General features: G+C 41.2%; 1 protein-coding gene across 1 annotated transcript; it reads left to right on the top strand.

Annotated features, from left to right (window-relative positions):
• Positions 1-3,567: 3,567 nt before the first annotated feature.
• LOC104425425 (uncharacterized protein At2g39795, mitochondrial) lies at positions 3,568-7,443 on the top strand. Its single transcript, XM_010038128.3, has 3 exons — positions 3,568-3,963; positions 4,557-4,888; positions 6,652-7,443. Exons 1-3 carry the CDS (start codon positions 3,850-3,852, stop codon positions 6,815-6,817), a joined length of 612 nt encoding a protein of 203 aa, XP_010036430.1. The 5' UTR covers positions 3,568-3,849; the 3' UTR covers positions 6,818-7,443.
• Positions 7,444-19,479: the final 12,036 nt, after the last annotated feature.

The raw sequence follows: 19,479 nt of genomic DNA, 5'->3' as shown, positions 1-19,479 counted from the left end.
CTGGGATAAGGAGCTAAGCTCCAAATGATAATGCATCTAATTACAACCCAACTTTGAACAGCTACCGATCCGAATTCAAAACTGAAAGCCCTTCAACTGGGACACTGTCCGGCGAAACAAGAACAAGGCAACCGAACAGAAGGAAATGGGGTGCAAATTCTACTACACATTTCCGCCACCTCGGGCAACCGGCCCATGCGATGCATCTACTCAATGATATAGAAAAGCCCGACGCCCTTTAGCCTGTATCCAGACTAACCCCCCAATAAGTTGGAAACCCATGTTCAAGCGCGAGCAAAGACAAAAGGGTATCCGCCCATTCGATCGCGCAGGACTTCTTCATCGTCGAAACCGAGATTCTAGACTCGAAACCACCACCTTCGCTCTCGACCACGAGGCTCTCTCGCAACACTTCCCAGTAAACACGAGCGCGCAGAGAGAGAGAGAGAGAGAGAACCTGGAGAGGAGGGAACTGAGCGGAAGGAGCGGCTTGCTCGAGGAGCTTGGTGGAGGAATGGAGCAGATCGGTCCAGTTGCCCATCTCTCCTTCGTTCGCCATTGCTTGCTTTCTCTTCTCCTGTCTTCCGCGGAGCTTTGAAGCTGAACTTGGGAAAGAGAGGAAAGGGGTTTTAAGCCTTTCCAAAGCCCTAATTCTCAAACGTTATTTTCAATTTTTTTTTTTTTCCAATTTTAGGGACAACTTCTTTATTTATTGTTTATTCTGATTAAATTAAAGTAACACAAAAAAAAAGAGATTATATCTATCTCGATATTTTTCCTAAAAATTATGAAATTTAGTATATGATGTTAAAAATTGTTTTATTTGAGGAAAAAATTAGCAAATGATAATCTGAGGAAAATGCATAATAAATTGTAATAAAGTATTTCTATTGACTTAAAGTGCGCATGACAAAATTTTAAAGTAGAAATTGATTTATAACCAGAAATTGATTTCTCAATTTTTATTTCAGAAATTGAGAAGTTGAAAAATTTAGCTTTTGATTTATTCTTCAAATTTATTTATGAAATAGAAATCCGTTTCAAAAATAGAAAAATCAAATTGCGTTCTTAAACAGTTTATGTTCCAAACTTTGTTTCGGGAACGCAGAGAAAAGTAGAGAAGTAGAAATTTTATCATACGCGCCCTTAGCAAATGATAATTTGGTTGATTTGAAGCCTAATAACTTCTCCTATCTCAAATTAATCACCACCCCCTCGCCATAAAGTGATTGATTATGATAGAGGACTAGTGCAATTCCCCATATTTTGTATGGATTTTATATGTTAAGATTAAAAAAATTATATTTACCAAGCGATGTCCATTTTGCGGAAAAATGAAGATTTGAAAATATATATTAAATGATCATTTGTATTACTTACAAAAATGTATTAATGAAAAATATTTCCATCGTAAATTTTTTAAAATTTTTAAACATCATGAATTATTTTTAAGCATTTATATTTTAGGAAAAATGTTTTTAAAATTATTCATTTTCTACAAAATATATATATGAAACTTAAAACTCATTAATGTCATAAAAAGAGGACTAGGACACATAATTTGAGGCCTTGATGTCAAACTTAGGAGTTGGATCCATGGCAAGACCACAATGCTGGAAATTTCATAAGAAATCGTAGAAAGATGTGATGATTTTTTTTCTAGATAATCCCCAATGAAAAATACACGCTATGCTATTCATTCTTTTCTATCGAATTAATCATAGCCACTGCATACATTCCACGAAATTGTGCATCGAACCAATAAAGAGACCCGCGATATTATAGAAAGATATCATGATCCCTTGTGGGAAAAACAATAGAAGAATTTATCAAGATGGAATTAAAGATATCAAATTCTTATAGATAAAATTGAAAGATCTAACTGATACAAATCTTAGTGAATCGAAAAAAAAAGATAAAAGCCGAACAAAAGTTACTTATTTTCGAGACCCCACGGATTCCAACCCCTCAAGGTCCCGATACTTTGTTTCAATTGGAGACCCAAGGTCATCAGTTGCATTTAGTTTAGCTTTGGGAAAAGCTTTTACACAAACGCAAAAACTCAAAGGCCAATGGGTTTTTTTTCAAGACATGACTAATGTTTGGGAAGTGTAATTGAAAAGTATTTTCAGGATTGACTTTGGTTTAATATGAGGTTTATTTTGTAGAAAATAAATGATTCAAAAAGTATTATCCTCAAATTAATTGCTTATAATATTTAGTCAAAAAAAGATATTTATATTATCAATAATAATATATTTTTATGAATATTTTCACACGTGATAAAAATATTTTTCATTTATTAAGATTGTTAAATGATACAAGCAATAATTTTAAAAAATATTTTAAAATTATTTATTTCGTACAGAAAAGAAACGCATTTTAATTGTTGTTTCGAAAAAGTACGCTCGTAGAAAACTTTAGGGCTGTTTGGCAACTACTTGACAGTCTTGAGTGATCGATTTTGTTCGAGAATCGGTTTGGGACGAGAATCGCGTTTGGTAAATTTTTGTTCAGGAACAAATTTGTCCGGGAACAATTTTGGACAAGATTTGAGAATCTAAAAAAAAAAATTGATTCTACGTCCGAGAATCGGAAAAGAATCAACACGGTAAAATCTTGTTCTTCTCTTTCAACATCTCGGTTGCCATTCGCCATCGCCGCCGCCGCCGCCGGTCGTCGCCACACCCGCCCAGGCCCCCCGCCGCCGGCCACCACCTCCGTCCGCCGCCGCCCGCCGCCCCGTACGCCGCCCGTCGCCGGTCCCGGCGAGGTCGCCGCGGAGGCTCGCCCGAGCCAGGGCAAGGTCGGCGAGCTCGCCGGAGGCAAGCCTAGCCACCGGCGGGCCGAGCTGTGCCACCCCGGTGGGGGCTGGGCAAGCCTCCGGTGGCGGGCGAGCCTCGCCCGGCTGGGCGAGGCTCGGCCTCGGCAGATCCGGGCGAGGTCGAGCCTCGCCCGGCTCTGGCGAGGCTCGCCGGCCATCGGCGAGGCTCGCCCGGCCCGCCGTGGCCAAGCTGGCCTCGCCTCGCCGGGCGCGGCCCGACCTAGCCCGGCGAGGGAGCCTCGGCGGGGGCAGGCGAGCCTCGCCCGGCGGCGAGGGGCTCGGCCGACGCGAAGCCCGACCTCGGCGGGGCGGGCGCTCCGGTGGCGTCGCCGGCCCTCGTCTGGCCGGTCACAGTCGTCGGCCAAGCCAAATGAAGAAGAAGAAGAATAGGAAAAAAGGGAAAAAAGAAAAAAAAAAAGAAAAAAGGAAAAAAGAAAAGAAAATAGTAAAAAAGTAAAGAAATTATTTAAAATTTATTTAAAAATCAAAATAAATTATTTAAAATTTATTTAAAAATCGAAAAAAATTAATTTGGAGCAGGAATCAATTAATATGGTGCCCAAAAACGCGATTACATTAGGAATAAAAAATTTTGAGCGATTCTAAACGCGACTTTTCTTTCGAGAATCGAGTTAGGAAACAGAATAAAAAGAATCGGTTACGATCGGAATCATTCTAGAACGGAATCGTTACCAAACGCGTCCTTAGTTAATTTGAATAAACCAATAAGGACAACCGAGCCGGCCACTCAAGCGACGGGCGGAGGCCAGTGGACAAATCCAACACCGCAGCACCCGCCCAAAGTCGCGCGACCTCCGGCGAGTTGCATCTGAGGACGGACGGACAAGCATCGAGCCTCGAGGTCGGCCACACTAGTCTAGGGCGCTCGCTCGACCGCGTCGATCAGGGCTCGAATCGAGCACGAGCGTCGGCGCGGCCCTCGGCTGGAGTCCTGCGAGCCTCGGGTAGAGACGATAGACGAAGAAGAAGAAGAAGGAGAAGGAGAAGAAGGGAAGAAGGGGAAGATGCAGAGGCTGAACTCGGTCCTCCGCCAGGGCCAAAAGGCCATCGTGGATCTCGGGCTGCTCACGGTCTTGCGGTCGGAGATCGCCCACGAGCTCTCCTCCAATCGCTTTCAGGTTCTCATTCTCTCTCTCTCTATTTCTCTCTGTAACTCTTCGATTGAGTCGTTCTCGAGCTCATGTACTGAATTGTTGTTGCCGGGCAGTTGGGTTTCGATTGACTTTTAGTGGGTGGGCTGCGATTTGACCGCCGATTGTTCGTAGGAGGCTAGCTGTCCCCGAGTCATGTAGGTAGAGCAAGGCGCCGTCTTTTTGGATTTCTTTTGCTTGTGGCGTGGTTAAGACTGGTGTCCGCCGGTCGATGACAGGAAAGATCATTAGTAGTATGCTGGTCCAAGATTGTCTCGGTGAAAGGCCCACTTTGGAACCCATCATAGAATTTGTACAGGTTCTTCATGTGGAGCTAAAAAGATATAGCCTTGGCATTACAAGTACCTCAGAAAAGCTACCGCTAGTGCCGTTTGTGACATGTCATAAGCACGCGTGGGAGGGAAGCTAAGATCGACTATCTAATTCCATGCGAAAGCTCTTTCCCTTTTCATTTCAGTTGCCGATAAAAAATGTTATGATTCTGTGCTGGTTGCCCTGCTTGGTGCCTAAATATTGCAAAAGCTTTTTCTTAGCTCGTATTAACGTGATCGACATCTCAGAATGACCAAATTGGTGATCCTGGGGATTTTGTGGTTGACTGGGATGCACCAGAATCTGAAGATGTGCTTTTGAGGAGAAAATGTGAATCCGGCGAGGAAGTTGCCGTTTCGGCATTGTTGGGTCCACAAGTCTACGGCCGAGAGGGCATATTTCCAAGGGAAGTTCTGATGAAGATCTGTGTCAAAAAGCCAGGCTTCAACTCCATCTTACAGTTTGATTGCGGTGTATGCAGTGGTACTGACAGTGGGTCCGAATTACACTTACACGGTGCCCACTATCTCCCATCACATGCGTTATTGCATCGTTCGGTCTACAGAGGCCCCTTGTTCAGGTAAAATGGTTCAGTCTTCAGCTTTCGGCTATTCTTTGCATTCTTGCAACAAATCAGTTGGTCTGACATAAAAGCTTGGCTGTAGGAGACTGGATATAAATCGGAGTAGAAAGGAATGAAGAGAGGAATGAAAAAAATCAATACAAACTCCATAGGTTTTTTGCTGGGATGATTTTATATTCCCACGAACGATGCAACTGCTACTTCTAAAAGGAATAGTTAGTTGTCCTCCGTGAATTTAAGGCATTTGAGAGAGACTTGTTGGAATGTGAAGCATGCGGTATGGGAAACGAGAAAACTTATGTTCTCTGAACAGTCGTGCAAATTGGATGCTGGAGTTCTGGTTGGTCTTTGTTTTAGAAATGGTTTCTTTTGCACACTTTTTAGATCTCTAAATTGTAAGAGACTTTTGCTGTCTTTCTTGTCAAAATGCCTTTACAGCCATTTCTTGTTTATAACAATCACACAGTTTCCTCTTGGCTTAAGGATGTCGTTGCTCTTGGATTTTCCCAATTTCAAAATTGTTTGTCTATTTCTATTGAGACTAGCTTCCGCTACACTGGTTTTCTGAGACAATTTGAACATAGTTAATATCTTGCCAAGTTCACGTTCATCTTTAATACAGTTGGAATCTTTATATGAAGCCAGCTTAACCATGATGTTGCCTACTAAAAACTTTAACTTGACTTTTCCCTTGACAAGGTTGTGGATTTTGAGTATGTGTAACCATGAGGCTTTGTTTGACTAGATGACTGTTATATTTCTTTGCGAAAAGAAAAATGGTTCATCTTACTTATAAGAAAAGAGATAGCTTTTGAAAGAAAAATGTGAAACCCCAAGTCCCATAGAGTTGGAGTAAGACTGATATGTAGAATTTAGTGGAAAAGAAAACTCATCTTCAATTATTGAATACTTCTGAGTTCTGTCCTTTTCAATTTTTGGGAAGGATTCAGTCCATTATGTAACACATGGTTTTTGAGGCACGGATTTATGTGTTATCAAGTTCTCTTGTAGCGTGCATCTCTTGCACCATGGTCTTAAGGGGTTGTGACTTTAGAGCACTCATGCTATACATGACTGATGCTGCTTGACTGATGCAATGATGAGCAGTGAAGGTGGTTTGTAAAGACTTGCTTATGAATAATTGCATGCTCTTTTGGGGCTATTGGCTTATTGGATTGGGACCAGCTATTACAAAGCTGAAAATAATTATATACACTCTTTGGAAGCAATAGATTTTCTGTTACAAGTGTGCTTTGTGCTAGTGTTATTGTGTTTTGTTGTCTTTCTGAGGCGCTATGCGAGAATGCTGGCTTGTGGCTTCAGTACTAGACCTGCTTTTTGACGACCTTGAGTTTCAAGGTTGGAACTCTTTATCTCTTTCCTTGCCAAGATTGGAGAATGTCCCAGTTGTTCTATGATCTTTCTGAGATAGAAGTTTGTAGAAACCTCAGCTGTCCTTTGCAAAATGGAAATTCATCAATGGATGGCCATGCCAAATTGGATCGGTGAAAATTCGTTAGTCTGGTCTTTTGATAACTCATAATACAGTGGAAAACGAAGTTGCAGCTGTGTGAAAATTCTATTGCCTAATTTTTTTAGTTTAGGTTATTATCTTCCCATCTTCCCAGATTAATTGAGTTACAAGCTGTCACCATACATTTTTACTTATCTGGATTCGCTTAATTCTGTTCCTTATCTGTTGTTTCCTCCTATTGCTCTTAATGTGATTATACTACTAATATCATATTTGCTGTCTGCAGCACATTGGACGATAATTTGCAGGATAAACTCAAGGAGTACCTTGTCGCAAAGGGAATTGGAAGAGGCCTTACCGACTTCCTTCTCTTATACTTGCATAGGAAGGAGCAAAACCAGTATGTAAGCTGGTTGCAAAAACTCGAGAGCATGTTGGCTACCGAAGTATGACTTTAGGCAATTGCTAGAACATTTATTCTGTCTTACAACTCTTTCACTATTTTTTCTCAGCACACCCAGAAGTATCTAGAAGAAATAAACTTTCTAAATCAAATGGCGTATGCTGGCCTTTTTTTTTTCCTGTTCTCTCTTGACCCTTATCCCGCTGCTTTATCAGTGAACTGAAGAGGAGTGTGCCAATTTATCTTTCGGCATTAGAAAAGCTAAACATCGACTAGTTATCGATAGCATTTCTTACCTAGCAGTACTAGCTTGCATTGAAACTGAAATCTGGTTGATGAGGAGCATTGTGGAGATGGGGTTCGCTGCAGCGGAAGTCATTTGATCACGACACCGGTCATAGTGACCGGCTCTTATGGCAGTGGCAACTATACAGGCTAAAAAGTGAACATGGGGAGAAAAGAGACATTCCAGGATGAAAAAGATGAGGCGATTCTCCCTCGTCTTAGCCCGATAGCCAGTTCTAGAATCGAAGAACCATGAGTCACCGTTGAGGAAACTTTTTGATATTCTAATCTAATTGGCGAAAAGCAGTGTAATTAGCTGGTAGGTGACCTTGCTTTATGCAGTGATCCCTGTTAAGCAGCTGGTTGAAATGAACCGACGTGTTTGTTCAATCATTATGGCCTTCAATTCTACCTTGTTCTCACGACTTGCTGAAAACAGCAGATTGCTCATGCCTAGCTTTCCAATTTCTTCACAGCTTTAGAAGGGATTCAGTTCACCCCTCTAAAAGTTGTGCTTAAGCGTTGCATGAGTAAATTTGAAATTTGGAACCTGACGCCACACCTTTGATAGTTCAAGCCGGTTTGAGATCAAGCCGAATTGTTTCCGTGAAGATACACTATTCAAGTGAAAATCAGGAGCGTAAACATTGTAAAGCATTAAGGTCAAGCCGAATTGTTTCTGCGAAGATACACTATTCAAGTGAAAATCAGGAGTGTAAACTTTGTAACGCAGTGGTGACATGTAAAGCTACCATGACAGATTCAGTTTGCAAGTTTATAAGCAGCACAAATAATCATTTTTAGGAAAATACAATTCAAATTATTTTTTTTGCAAAAAAATGGAACTTCATGTTTCAACGGTGAAATGCTAAGAAATAGCCCTTATTATTATGTTTATCCATTCATGGGAACTTTCTATATCTTGAGAGAATTTATATGAAAAACATGTTTCAATCAAGATTTGAGTCAGTCAACAGTGAGAGTGGATCGAATCACGTAATAGTTCGATCTAGTTCTAGACCATTTTTATTTCAAAATTGATATTAAAATCCGTTTTACTTTTCTTTTCTTTTACTTTTCTTTTCTTTTCTTTTCTTTTCTTTTTGGTCGAAGATATTGAAATCCGTTGACCTTGAACTCTCTTCCCTTGCTCGGCGTCCTCCATGAAACCTTTTTCTTTTGTTTAATATGGCCGTTGAATTTTCTGAAACTCGACTAAATACGGCCCAATTCGAAATACGGACCACGTTAAACCAGGCGGGCGGACCTTGCACCCATTGTTTCGTTTACATGAGGCCATTTCAACGGCTTGGATGCTTCCGCATCACCCTTATTTCTCTAGTTCATCTTCCAAACGACAAAAAATCTTGGCCTTTTGGACACAGAAAATAACTTCCTCCTGATCTCATCAGCTGCCTCTGCGAGCGTAACCCTCCATCGCCACTCTAGACATGTCTCCCATCTGATCACCCTCACGGGCCCGGGCGCGCACACCTTCTAAGGTCACACGACCTCTTTCATGGTCACGACCGCCATTAGAGGTCGACTAGATGGAGAAAGAGAGCAAAACAACAGCGGTGCTGACGGAAACAATGCATAGCAGGGTCGGCATCGTTGAATTAAAGTGGCAACGGCACATGGTGGAAGAAGGAAGAAGAAAAAGAAAATGAACATGAGCAGTGCAAAACCCTTGTGCTCATTTTGAAATTTGCGCGAGCAATCTATGCCGCTAGCTACTTTTGCTCAATCGTTATTAACTCAGCAGGTCCACGTGCGACAGTACTCCATCGAGGAAAGGATCACCTTGAGCTAAATTTTTTTAAAAATTCAAAGAAGACATTGAATAGCAAAGAAATTCGGGATAACATTAATTACAATGGAAAGGACCGATCACTAATAGCATCGCTCTTGTGGTTGCTTTTTTTTTGGGGGGACGGTCGTCCCTTTTCATTCACGTATTATTCGTAGTGTTTTATAATTCCTTTATTAGTTACTTTCACTCACCATTATCTATATTATCTGCATTATTTCTTTATGGGGGCAATCGTGCCAAAGTCAAACGTTTTCCATTATTAATTGGAAAAAAACCGTTCAAGTTCAACGTAAGCGCGTTAGCCTGCAAAATTCATGGGATCAACATGGGTTCCTATTTCGGCAAGTTCAGATCTAGTTATAATTGATTAATCAATGTACTAGTAATGATAAAATCTTTTTTAAAATATAATTTTTTTTTAATTTTTACTATAATTTAATAGCGCTAGTCAAGTGGAAAAAGTCTCTTTCTGTTAGTTACACATCCGTACTGGTGTGACACCACTATCCAGAAAAAAAAAGTTAGGGTCCAAAAAAAATATAATACTTGAATCTTTTCAGGAAAAAAAAAACTTAAACTTAATGATAGAAATATCCGACAGTTATCCAACGATCTGGATTATATGAATGGGCAAAATAATAATTTAAACAATACCAATATTAGTTTACAAAATATTTTACTAAAAATGATTTTACAGTAATTGAGGGGTAAAAAAGAAAAGTTTGAGGTATAAAATTAGTCATAGTGGCCGTCTTTTACGGGATCTATACAAGATAGAATATCTCATACAGTGCGCTTTTTCTTTTTTTTTCCCATCATCTTTAAACCTTACTTCAAAATTACAATGACCAAAGTTTTGAAAAAAAAAATGGAAAAAAAAATACAAAGTAAGAAAAGGCCAAAACTTCCTTCGTGTTGGGTCTGAACAAGTATAGGGCTCTTTTCATGGTAGTTTGAAAAGCAAAAATGATTACTAAACAATTGTTTTTTTAAATGTTAATGGGTGTTCGGAATTTTTTGAACACCCCTTTAATTCTATTTGCTGTGATTGTCCTCCATTTCGCGAACATCATATAATAATGGAGACACGCAAATCTGCGCTTCTGAGGGGGCCTCAAAAGAATACGTAAAAATGATGATTTGAATTTATGCATTGAGCGAGTAGTAAAAACACGAACATCAATTGAGCAATTTCTTAGGTTCACAAAACACTTATGCCTATTATGCATTTCAGCTACTCGGACTTCCGTCGGGCTCCCTTGTTTAAAGCCAAATAGCCACCTTGACTCAAATCACTCTCTTGGGCTAGTTGCTCTCACCCAAATTTGGCCATGTGAAGGTCGTGCCCTAATTAAGTCCTTAATGGGGCCGATAGCCATTGCTAGCAAAAGTGGGTCAATGCTGGTTGGAGCGTCCCTTCAAAACCCTCCACGCTGACGCGCCAACCCATAAAAGAGCCATATGATCAATCTAGTAATTGATTTTATGATTAATACTACAAAAGACCCTAAAATAGTATACTTGTTACAAATTTATCTCAAATTTATTTTTTGATTACCAAAAACTTTAAATTGACATATTTGTGACTAATTTACACTCCATTACATTAACGCTTTCTGCGTTCGTTTCACGGAAAATGAGCCATCTCAGGAAAATATTTTCCCGGAAGTCATTTCCAGGAAAATGGCTATATTTTCCGGGTGTTGGTGAAACTTAAATTTTAGTGGAAAACATTTTCCACCGTTCGTTAACTAATTTCTTTCTTTTTCTTTTTATTTTTTCCTTTTCTTTTCCTTCTCCTTCCTCCTTCCTCCTCCTTCTTCCTCCTCTTTCCTCCTTCCTCCGCCGCCGCACGCCTGACGATGGCGAGCCGACCAAGATCCGGTCGCCAGATCCGGCCGACCAAGATCCGATCGCCAGATCCGGCGAGCTAGGCAGGGCTCGGGCCTTGCCCGAGCTCGCCGGAGGTCCCCGGGCGCGAGCCGCGAGCTCGCCGGATCCGCGGCGGAGCTTGGGCTCCGATCAAGGCGAGCTCGAGCTCCGCCGCAGATCCCGGCGAGCTCGGGCGAGGCCCGAGTCCCGCCCGACTCGTCGGATCCGGCAAGGCGGAGCTCCGCCCCAAGCCGGCGAGGCTCCGCCTCGCCCGATTTGGCGAGGCTCACCCGTCCACCGGAAGCCTCGCACCGCACGACGAGCGGCCGGGCCCGGCGGGCTCCCCGCGAGCCTCCGGCGTCGCCGTGGTGCTCCCTCTTGAGCCGGATCCTCCCGAGCGGCTTCGAGCCACCGGGAAGCGGAGCGCGGCGGCGCCCGGCCGCGAGCGGGGCGGGCAGGAGCGGTCGGGGAGGGCGGAGGCTGAACACGGAGAAGGACGTCGTCGAAGCCGGCTTCGTAGCAGGGAGAGCAAGAGAGAGAGAGAGAGAACGAGAACCGGAGGAAGAGAGCTCGTGCGAGAGGCGAGAGGCATGGAAAATGTTTTCCTCTTTTCAAAAGAGGAAAACATTTTCCAAGATTTCAAGAAGGGATTTTCCGTTGACCGGAAAATGTTTTCCTTGACCGTGATTTTCCGCCCACCTGAACACCTGGGAAATTTCGGAAAATATTTTCCTGGAAGTTATTTTCCGCAAAACGAACGAGACCTAAATTAAATTAATATAATGAAAAACTTCAAACTAATACACTTATGACAAGCAAAAGTTAAACCCATAAATTAGTATTGTGACATTCTCGATTCGAATCCCTATCTAGACTACGAGGAATGTACTAAGAATCGGTACATAAATAATGTTGTGACATAACCTTGCCTCGGGGATAAGGAAAATGTCGGGTTTAGAGGTACTTGATCATGGGAATTCCCTCATGGTTTGCATCCACAAAGGCGTCATCATCTCGCCTTTCGGGATAAACCATTTGTGAGTTCCCTTGTACATCACAAGCTTCCAAGCTCGTATCTTGCGTGACAGTGGAAAGTATCATGATTTGCACCCACATAGGCAACAAAACTCAGAAGAGGAGGTCGAGTGTGGTGTGGATATCGAATTTCGGGGGTATCTTTATCACGAGTAGCCCTCTTCCCATGAATGGCATCATTTCATCTACTAGGAACTTTTCACAGCGGATATGCTAGGCCTGATGAACCTCATCGAGGCCCATACCCTTCACAACGGATTTATTATTTATACGATATAGTTATCTATAATAAACTAATAAGAACGGTAGTCATCGGTAGTCTCATTTTTAGGATCAACTAAAAAATCCAATTGAGGGCCGGAAGTTGTTCCTTGATTTCTACGCAATGGATTTCACATGGGATTTCCAAGAAGCCAAAGAAATCATGATTTTATTTGGATAATAGTTGATAGGTTGACCAAGTTAGCCTATTTCTTGGCAGTATGAAAAGATTTCTCATGAGAAGAATACGCAAGACTTTATGTCTAATAGATGATTCATCTTCACGTAGTACCAGTGACGATTACTTCGGATAGAAACCTCAAGTTTTACTATCACATATTGGAAGACTCTTTAGACTACTATGGGAATGAAAATTCAGCATAGCACAACTTATCATCCATAGACGGATGGTCAATCATAAAGGATGGTCCAAATGCTCAAAGATATGCTACGAGTGTGTGTACTCAACTTTAAAGGAGGATGAGAAGAGCAGCTACTCATCAAATTTGCCTATAATAACAACTATCTCAGTATTAGGATGGCATCATTTGAAGCATTATATGGACAAGCTTGTAGAACCCCAGCCTATTGGGATGAGATTGGGGAAAGAAGGATCACTAGCCCAGAGTTAGTCCAGCTGTTAGTAGACACAGTGAAAATGATCAAAGAAAACCTAAAGCCACTAGAAAAGTTAGTCAAATAGATGACACAGACTTTTAGAGTTTCAGATAGGTTATCATGTCTCCCTTAAGGTGTCACCTATGAGAGGTACGTCACATTTCAATAAGAAAGGAAAGTTAAGCTCGAGGTACATAGGACCTTTCGAGATCTTATAAATAATAGGGAATTTAGCTTACAGCTTAGCACTTCCAACTTGATTTGCTCAAGTGCATGACATGTTCCATGTATGCATGCTAAGAAAGTATGAGCCGAATTTGGCACACATGCTACATTTTGAAGAGAACAAAGTGGACAATAGAGTGTCGTATGTTGAAAAGCCTATACGGTTCGCAGATAGAAAAGAGTAAGCGCTATGGAGTAAAACCATTCCCTTAGTTAAGGTCATTTGGCAACATCACAGGATGGAAGGAGTAACATGGGAAAGTGAGGAATCAATGAGGTTTCAATATCCACACTTATTTGAAGAATCAAGTATGTCTTTAAATTTTGAGGATGAAAGTTCTGTTAGAGGAGAAGAGATGTGATATCCTCGATTTGAATCCCAGACCATGAGGAATGTACTAAGGATTGGCACGTTAGTAACGAGGACAAGTTGTGACTTAATCTTAGGGATTGTTCATGAGTCGATTAGCTGATTAAGGACAAGGTGATTCAAAATTAGGGTTACGATAGACCAGAGCATTTGACCATAAAAAAAACCACTCAACCATAAGGATCACCGTGGGCAATCGCGTACCATCACAAGTCAGTCGAGGGACGGGTATAAATTGATTCAGCTTGAGTATATACCGATCACAAGTGATGGCACATGGTCAATGTACTATTCGTGAACGACCTTAATCCAATCCTAAACAATCGTGAGTTAGGGCAATATGATCAACCTTACTCGATTACATGACAACTGAGGGTTATTCATAAACTGACAAAGCTCAACCAAAAGTCACGCATAAAATCTTGAACAGGCATCAAACTCAGTTTGAGTCTAGTTGTGTGAGTTATGCCAATGCCACCTAAATTGTAGGTCACGTTAAAGCTGTTTCCGATTAAAACTTAGCCACAAACCCCGGTTTGATTACGAGGTATTGATTGTAGATGTTATCAAGGCATTCATTTCCAATTGAAATGATTTTAGTGAGCCCGTTAACGCATTGATTAGAGAAATACGCTAAATTGAGAATATAGACTTTGACGAACCTAGAGGTGAGAATACTTTATCTTGTTAAGATTTAAACTGAGATAAGACAAATTTTGCTAGGCTATAAAAAAGGAGTAAGGGTCACTTTGGGATAGACAAGGAGGAATGGACCAAATTCCCCTCTCGAACCTAGTCAATAATTGAGAAGTCAAGAAACAATCTTGACCTTTGATCTTCGATGGTGATCTTGGTAAGATTGAGGGGTAAGATCTCTTCTTACCACTCAAGTTTGGAGCCATCATGAAGGAAAGGACAATAATGCAATGAGCATTAATGGTGAATGGCCCCCCTTTCTCTTCAATCTCTCCTTCCTCCATATGTCTTCTTCCTCTTTTCTCTTTCTCCCTCACCCCATTCGGCCAAACCCCTCCTCCTCCTTTCCTCTCTCTTGTTCTCTTCCTTTTCCTTTCTTTCCCTTCACTGCTCACTGCTTGTCTGCTCGTCACCTTGCCGTTCACCGTTGCACATCGTCTGCCCATTTGTTCACTTGCCGTCATTGTTGCACTGTCGCTTGCTCGCATTGTCCGCCATTGTCGTGCCGCCCTCATGCCACATCGTGCTGTTGGTGCTATGAGCCATGAGCCACCACTAATCATTCCTTGTCCCATCTCGATTATTCGTAAGTAGATTTCTTAAACGTCGGTCAGGCCGTTGTGTTACTTGACTTGGACTTAGGACCACCTCTAATTTCATAGGGCCATCCTAGGTGGAGGAACTCATGTGATTAATTTTATATGGTTTGCTCATGATATGTTTGGACTATAAGGCTTGGGAATGAGCAAGGAATGAGTATGAGAGAGTCAAGGTTGCTTGGGTTGGTGTGATTTGGGGAAATAGTTCATTTAGGCTTAGGTTACCGCTTGGATTAGAAGGTTTGCCGTGATTATTGTTTGTGGACTATTTGTTATTGTTACTGAGGTTAGATCTTCATGTTTGAGTGCCGTGGTTGGTTGAATAAGATTACGTGATGTGGTCTATTGCATGTTATGACTATCATGGTTGAATCATCTATCTAAATTGTCATGTGATTTGATATTCAAGTATCATGGTTGCAAAATAAATGTGATCTTTGCATATAATAGATCATGGTCGAAGCTTGAGTTCATATCGAGCCTCCAAATCTAGAACATCATTGGTTCTTAAACGTGCATGGAAGTATGTCAGGCCAGGTCACTCTCTTAGTTTGGTGATATTGAGGTGTATTGTATGATCCAAATTTTGGCCTAGGCTAGTAATCGAGCGTCACGGGTCAAACCGTGATTCTAGTTTCGTGCTCGACATACTTTATTGTCACATTTATTATAGGCCATGAGCTACATGTTGCTTGGCATGCCCTTAGGGCATTCATACTTAGACTAATATGGAAGATAAAATCGATTACTTGCATGCTTCATTCATGTGGTCACATGAGGGATTTTGTCACCAAGGTTTTAAGGGACAATGTCCCCACGTCAACGAGATGCCTCGTTAATGAGAAGAAGATGATGACCCCACGTCAATGGGATGCCCCTACATCAACAGGATGCCGTTCATGGGAGTGTTGTGTTGGAAAGATGCCTAAAAGAATGCCTGACAGGAGTTCGGATGCCATGATCGACAGAGTGAGACGATGTCCCAGAGGTTTCCAGAAGAGCCATAGGACTTCAATTATGTGTGATTAATCATTAGACTTGATATAACATGGTAGTATGGGATGCCACGTGATTTTCAAGGCACTAAATGTATGCGAAGCATTTAAGTGCTATATGCATACTTTGGAAGTTGTTTTGTGGCTCTTGCATGTTTGACATAACCTTATATGAGACGCATGAGATATGTGCATGATTTAATTTTCATTTTTAATGACTTAAAATGCACGCGCATGCTGTAATAATCATTGTTAATGAAGTGAGAGGAATTGGTTATTTTGAAGGTTGTCGTTTGATTCTAGAATGCTTTGTTAATGTTTTAGATGCTAACATCTAACACGTGTGAATATTTTTTGCTATTATTTGTACAATTTGTGGCATGTGTAGATTTATATACTTTTGTTTAAGGCTCAAAGGACTTAGGTTAAAGGATAAGTTCCATCATGTATATAGTTAAGCAAAACATAAGCTTTCCTATTGATATGCCATCGACATGTTTGGGTCGGGTAATCGTAAGGCTTCGATGCGAGGCATCCGCCTATATGAGGTTTAGGATCTTTACTTATTGAGTTTTCACCCTGTTTGTTGTTGTTTAACATTTTTCAGGATATGAGGTATGAGTCTACCATTCTCTCGTTTCGATCTTCTTGTACATATGGAAGTCATGTTGCTAGACTTCAAGAACACTACTACCGACATCCTCTTCCAGTGTCACACCACGACTGTGTAGGTGGATGAGAGTGTGGGGTATTTGGTTCCCTATCTGTTTGTGGCTTGGTTCGCCTAGGTCGATGAGAACTTCTACGGTTCTCTATGCAGGTTCAATAGTCACTCCGGATCGTTGATGAGTCAATGCTGCCCTCTCTTGGTGGTACCATGGACGATCCTCAATCCGACCTTGACTACGATCTAGAGCTTGAGCCGTCACCATGAGGACATTGGTGTTTGATGGGAACCATTTTTGGTAGCCGTCCTTGTAGAAGGAGCTAGGACTAACCCCTCTTATTTTTTTGTGTGGGGATGAGCAATCGAAACTGCCCTAGAGATGAGGGCTTGTAAATTTTAAATGTTTTGAGTAAATAAATAAAGCATGGAAGTCATGTAATATGTATGTTTTTTTTTCTTATTATTTATTGTTGTGGTTGATTGGATGTTGGAAATTGCACACTTCCACATGTGCTTAATGGAAAGATAAAATCAATAGGATGACGACGTCATATGAGATGTTGCAAATTAATCTCGTCATGGAGGATGTCGCATTCTCACGGTGAGGGTAAGGTCTGAGGGCGTGACAAGTATGCCCGTCAACTATTACGTGTTATTCAATTTAGTAATTTGACGTTAAAATTTAATGAAAACTAACGAATGGTAAATTTATTATGAGTATACAAATTTAAGGTTTTTGATAATCAAAAACATAATTTGGGGCAAATTTATGACATATGTACGAGTTTGAGGTTTTTTGTAATATTAACCATTGATCTTATTCGGTTTTGTTTTCCTTTATCTTTGGGTTTTTCAATTTATTTAATATTTTGACTTTTTCTACTGTGGTACCCATTTCACGCCATTGAGTGCCATATGACCGAGACATGATTTTCTTTTTCTCTAAAAGACACGTTGCCATTTTTCATGAAAATAATATGAAAAAGAACTAATGAAGGTACTCGATTGCACGAATTAGATAAATTTTAAGACTTCATTATACTTTTGAAAATTTCAAAACTTGTATTTTTTGACTTGTCAAAATGAGTCATAGATCCATTTCTTAATACAAATATGATGGATTGAATTGTTGTATGAGTTATATTCAGTAATGGGTCATAAATGAGTTTCTAATGGTAATATATGTGTTAAATTGGTTCACAACTTACTTAAAACCTAACCCACATTTATGTTCTCACTTTAATTTGGGTATAAGTTTTCCTAAATTGGATGAAATGTAGAAGTGTTTTACTAATATGGGTCTAGTTGAATATAGATTGGGTATGACGTAAGATAGATATAGATCACTAAATTTGTGTCGTATGAAAATGGGTTAATTTCGGTCGGATAATTTTTTACCCAACCCACTCATTTAAGCCTAGCCATACTTCAGTAATAATTTTTTAAACTTCTATTATACTTCTCTCTTTGAGAAGGGCATTCTGCAAGCGGAGAATTTTTAATTGTTCTGCGCGCAATCGAATTTTTAACTCCCCGACCCATACTAAACATGGCAGTGCCCGATATTTCTCTATCCGTAAGGGATAGTTTTTCTCTTGCTGTTGCGAGTTTCTTCGACATTCCCATGGCACCTTAAACCCTTGTCTCTTTTCCGTATCGTCCTTCTCTGATGGCTTTTCAATTCCTTCATACCTTTGATACCACTACGTCCGGTTCTCCCCTGCTACCTACTTCTTGTTTCTTCTTTTCGTCTTTCCTTTGCTCTAGTTTTTACATCCTCTGTTCAGCCCATCAGAAGTTTGCATGTTCGATTCTCATCTGAATTTGGGTATTATAGTTGGTTCTCTGGTTCATCTACCCCATCACCACTTATCCTAGTCTCCGATTCACTCTCGATTTCCGTTTACTTTCTTTCCCCTCTGTTGGCGGTAGCTATGGCAGATGAAGATGACGCTAATTCCCCCCGTTTGGCTGCCCTGTGTCAGCGATTGGGTCGCTTGTGCTCTCCTCACAATTTGGAGGTCCGGAATGCAGTCCCTCACTGCGAAATTGGATGAGTGCCGATTAACCCTTATCGGTAAGATATTTGCCGACTCCCGTGAATTTCTCTTTTTGAGCTTTTTCCAACGAATTTGGAGAGCGGAACAGGTAGACATTTCTCAGAGAGAGGATGGTCTTTATGCCGCAAAATTCAAGCTACAGAAAGATAAACAGAGGATATTAGATGGGGGACCTTGGGTTTTTTCTGGTCGGCTGGTTGTATTTAAGGATTGGATTCCTAATACCCCACTTCATTGCTATGATTTCTCCTCTTGTGCTATTTGGGTGCAAGTCTTCGGTCTTCCTCTGGAATACTGCACAGAACCACTAATTAGGAAAGCAATTATGACTGTAGGGAAAGTTTTGGAAGTTAGGGCAGATGGACATGATACTTTTACAATGCGGTCTGGTCAAGCAAGGGTGGAACTTGATTTTCAGCATCCTCTACAGGCGGGGCGTTTGATTCGTATTAATCACAAAACTTTTTGGCTGGATTTTAGATATGAGCGTCTTGCTCATTACTGCTACTTTTGTGGGAAGCTGGGGCATTATGCCACCTCCTGCACAGCTTGTCCAACTAATATTGATGAGTTACCTGGCGATGATAAACTACCATATGGACGTTGGTTGCGTGCTGAAGTGAAGACTCATAGCCCCTATTGGAAACTCTACTATGGTTGGACTGAAAAGGAGGATATAGTAGATGATAGTGTACCTGAAACTCCTCCCCCACCTGTTCCTTATCTTGCCTTAATGCCGCCGATACCTCCTTCAGAGGTTCCTCCCCTGCAGCAGACCTTGGCTACTTCAACTCCAGTCTCTTCTACTCCTCCAACTTCTCCAGTGACTGCAATTTCTCCTCAGTGTAGCCGTTCTCACACAGATATGATACCTGCATCAGCAAAGCAGAAAGGAATTCAGCTAGAACAAACCAGAAAGCTTAAGAGTCCTCGTCACACTACTAAATCAGGACCTGTTAAGAAGCTCAAGCGATATAATCCATATGACATGCGGAATGTAATGCCAGACAATATTGATGACTCTTTACTAACGGATGCTCCTATTGAGGAAGCAACGGGTGATCGGAATTGGGCATGGGTGGTGGCCCTCACAGCCCCCTCGTTACAAATGAAAATGATTAGCTGGAATTGTCGGGGTTTGGGCTCTACCATGACAATTCAAGCCCTTCGAGCCCCTGGTGGTTAAGGAAAACCATATCTCCTTTTTTTTTTTGA

This window comes from Eucalyptus grandis, chromosome 11, assembly GCF_016545825.1.
Source record: "Eucalyptus grandis isolate ANBG69807.140 chromosome 11, ASM1654582v1, whole genome shotgun sequence".
NCBI lineage: Eukaryota > Viridiplantae > Streptophyta > Magnoliopsida > Myrtales > Myrtaceae > Eucalyptus > Eucalyptus grandis.
This window is presented reverse-complemented; position numbering and strand designations above follow the sequence as displayed.

Bases quoted from the DNA above. Each gene is read 5' to 3' on its own strand.
- LOC104425425 (XM_010038128.3), top strand. From the start codon at position 3,850: ATGCAGAGGCTGAACTCGGTCCTCCGCCAGGGCCAAAAGGCCATCGTG. The intron at 3,964-4,556 runs GTTCTCATTCTC...TCGACATCTCAG, and splicing joins TCTCCTCCAATCGCTTTCAG to AATGACCAAATTGGTGATCC. The intron at 4,889-6,651 runs GTAAAATGGTTC...TGCTGTCTGCAG, and splicing joins TACAGAGGCCCCTTGTTCAG to CACATTGGACGATAATTTGC.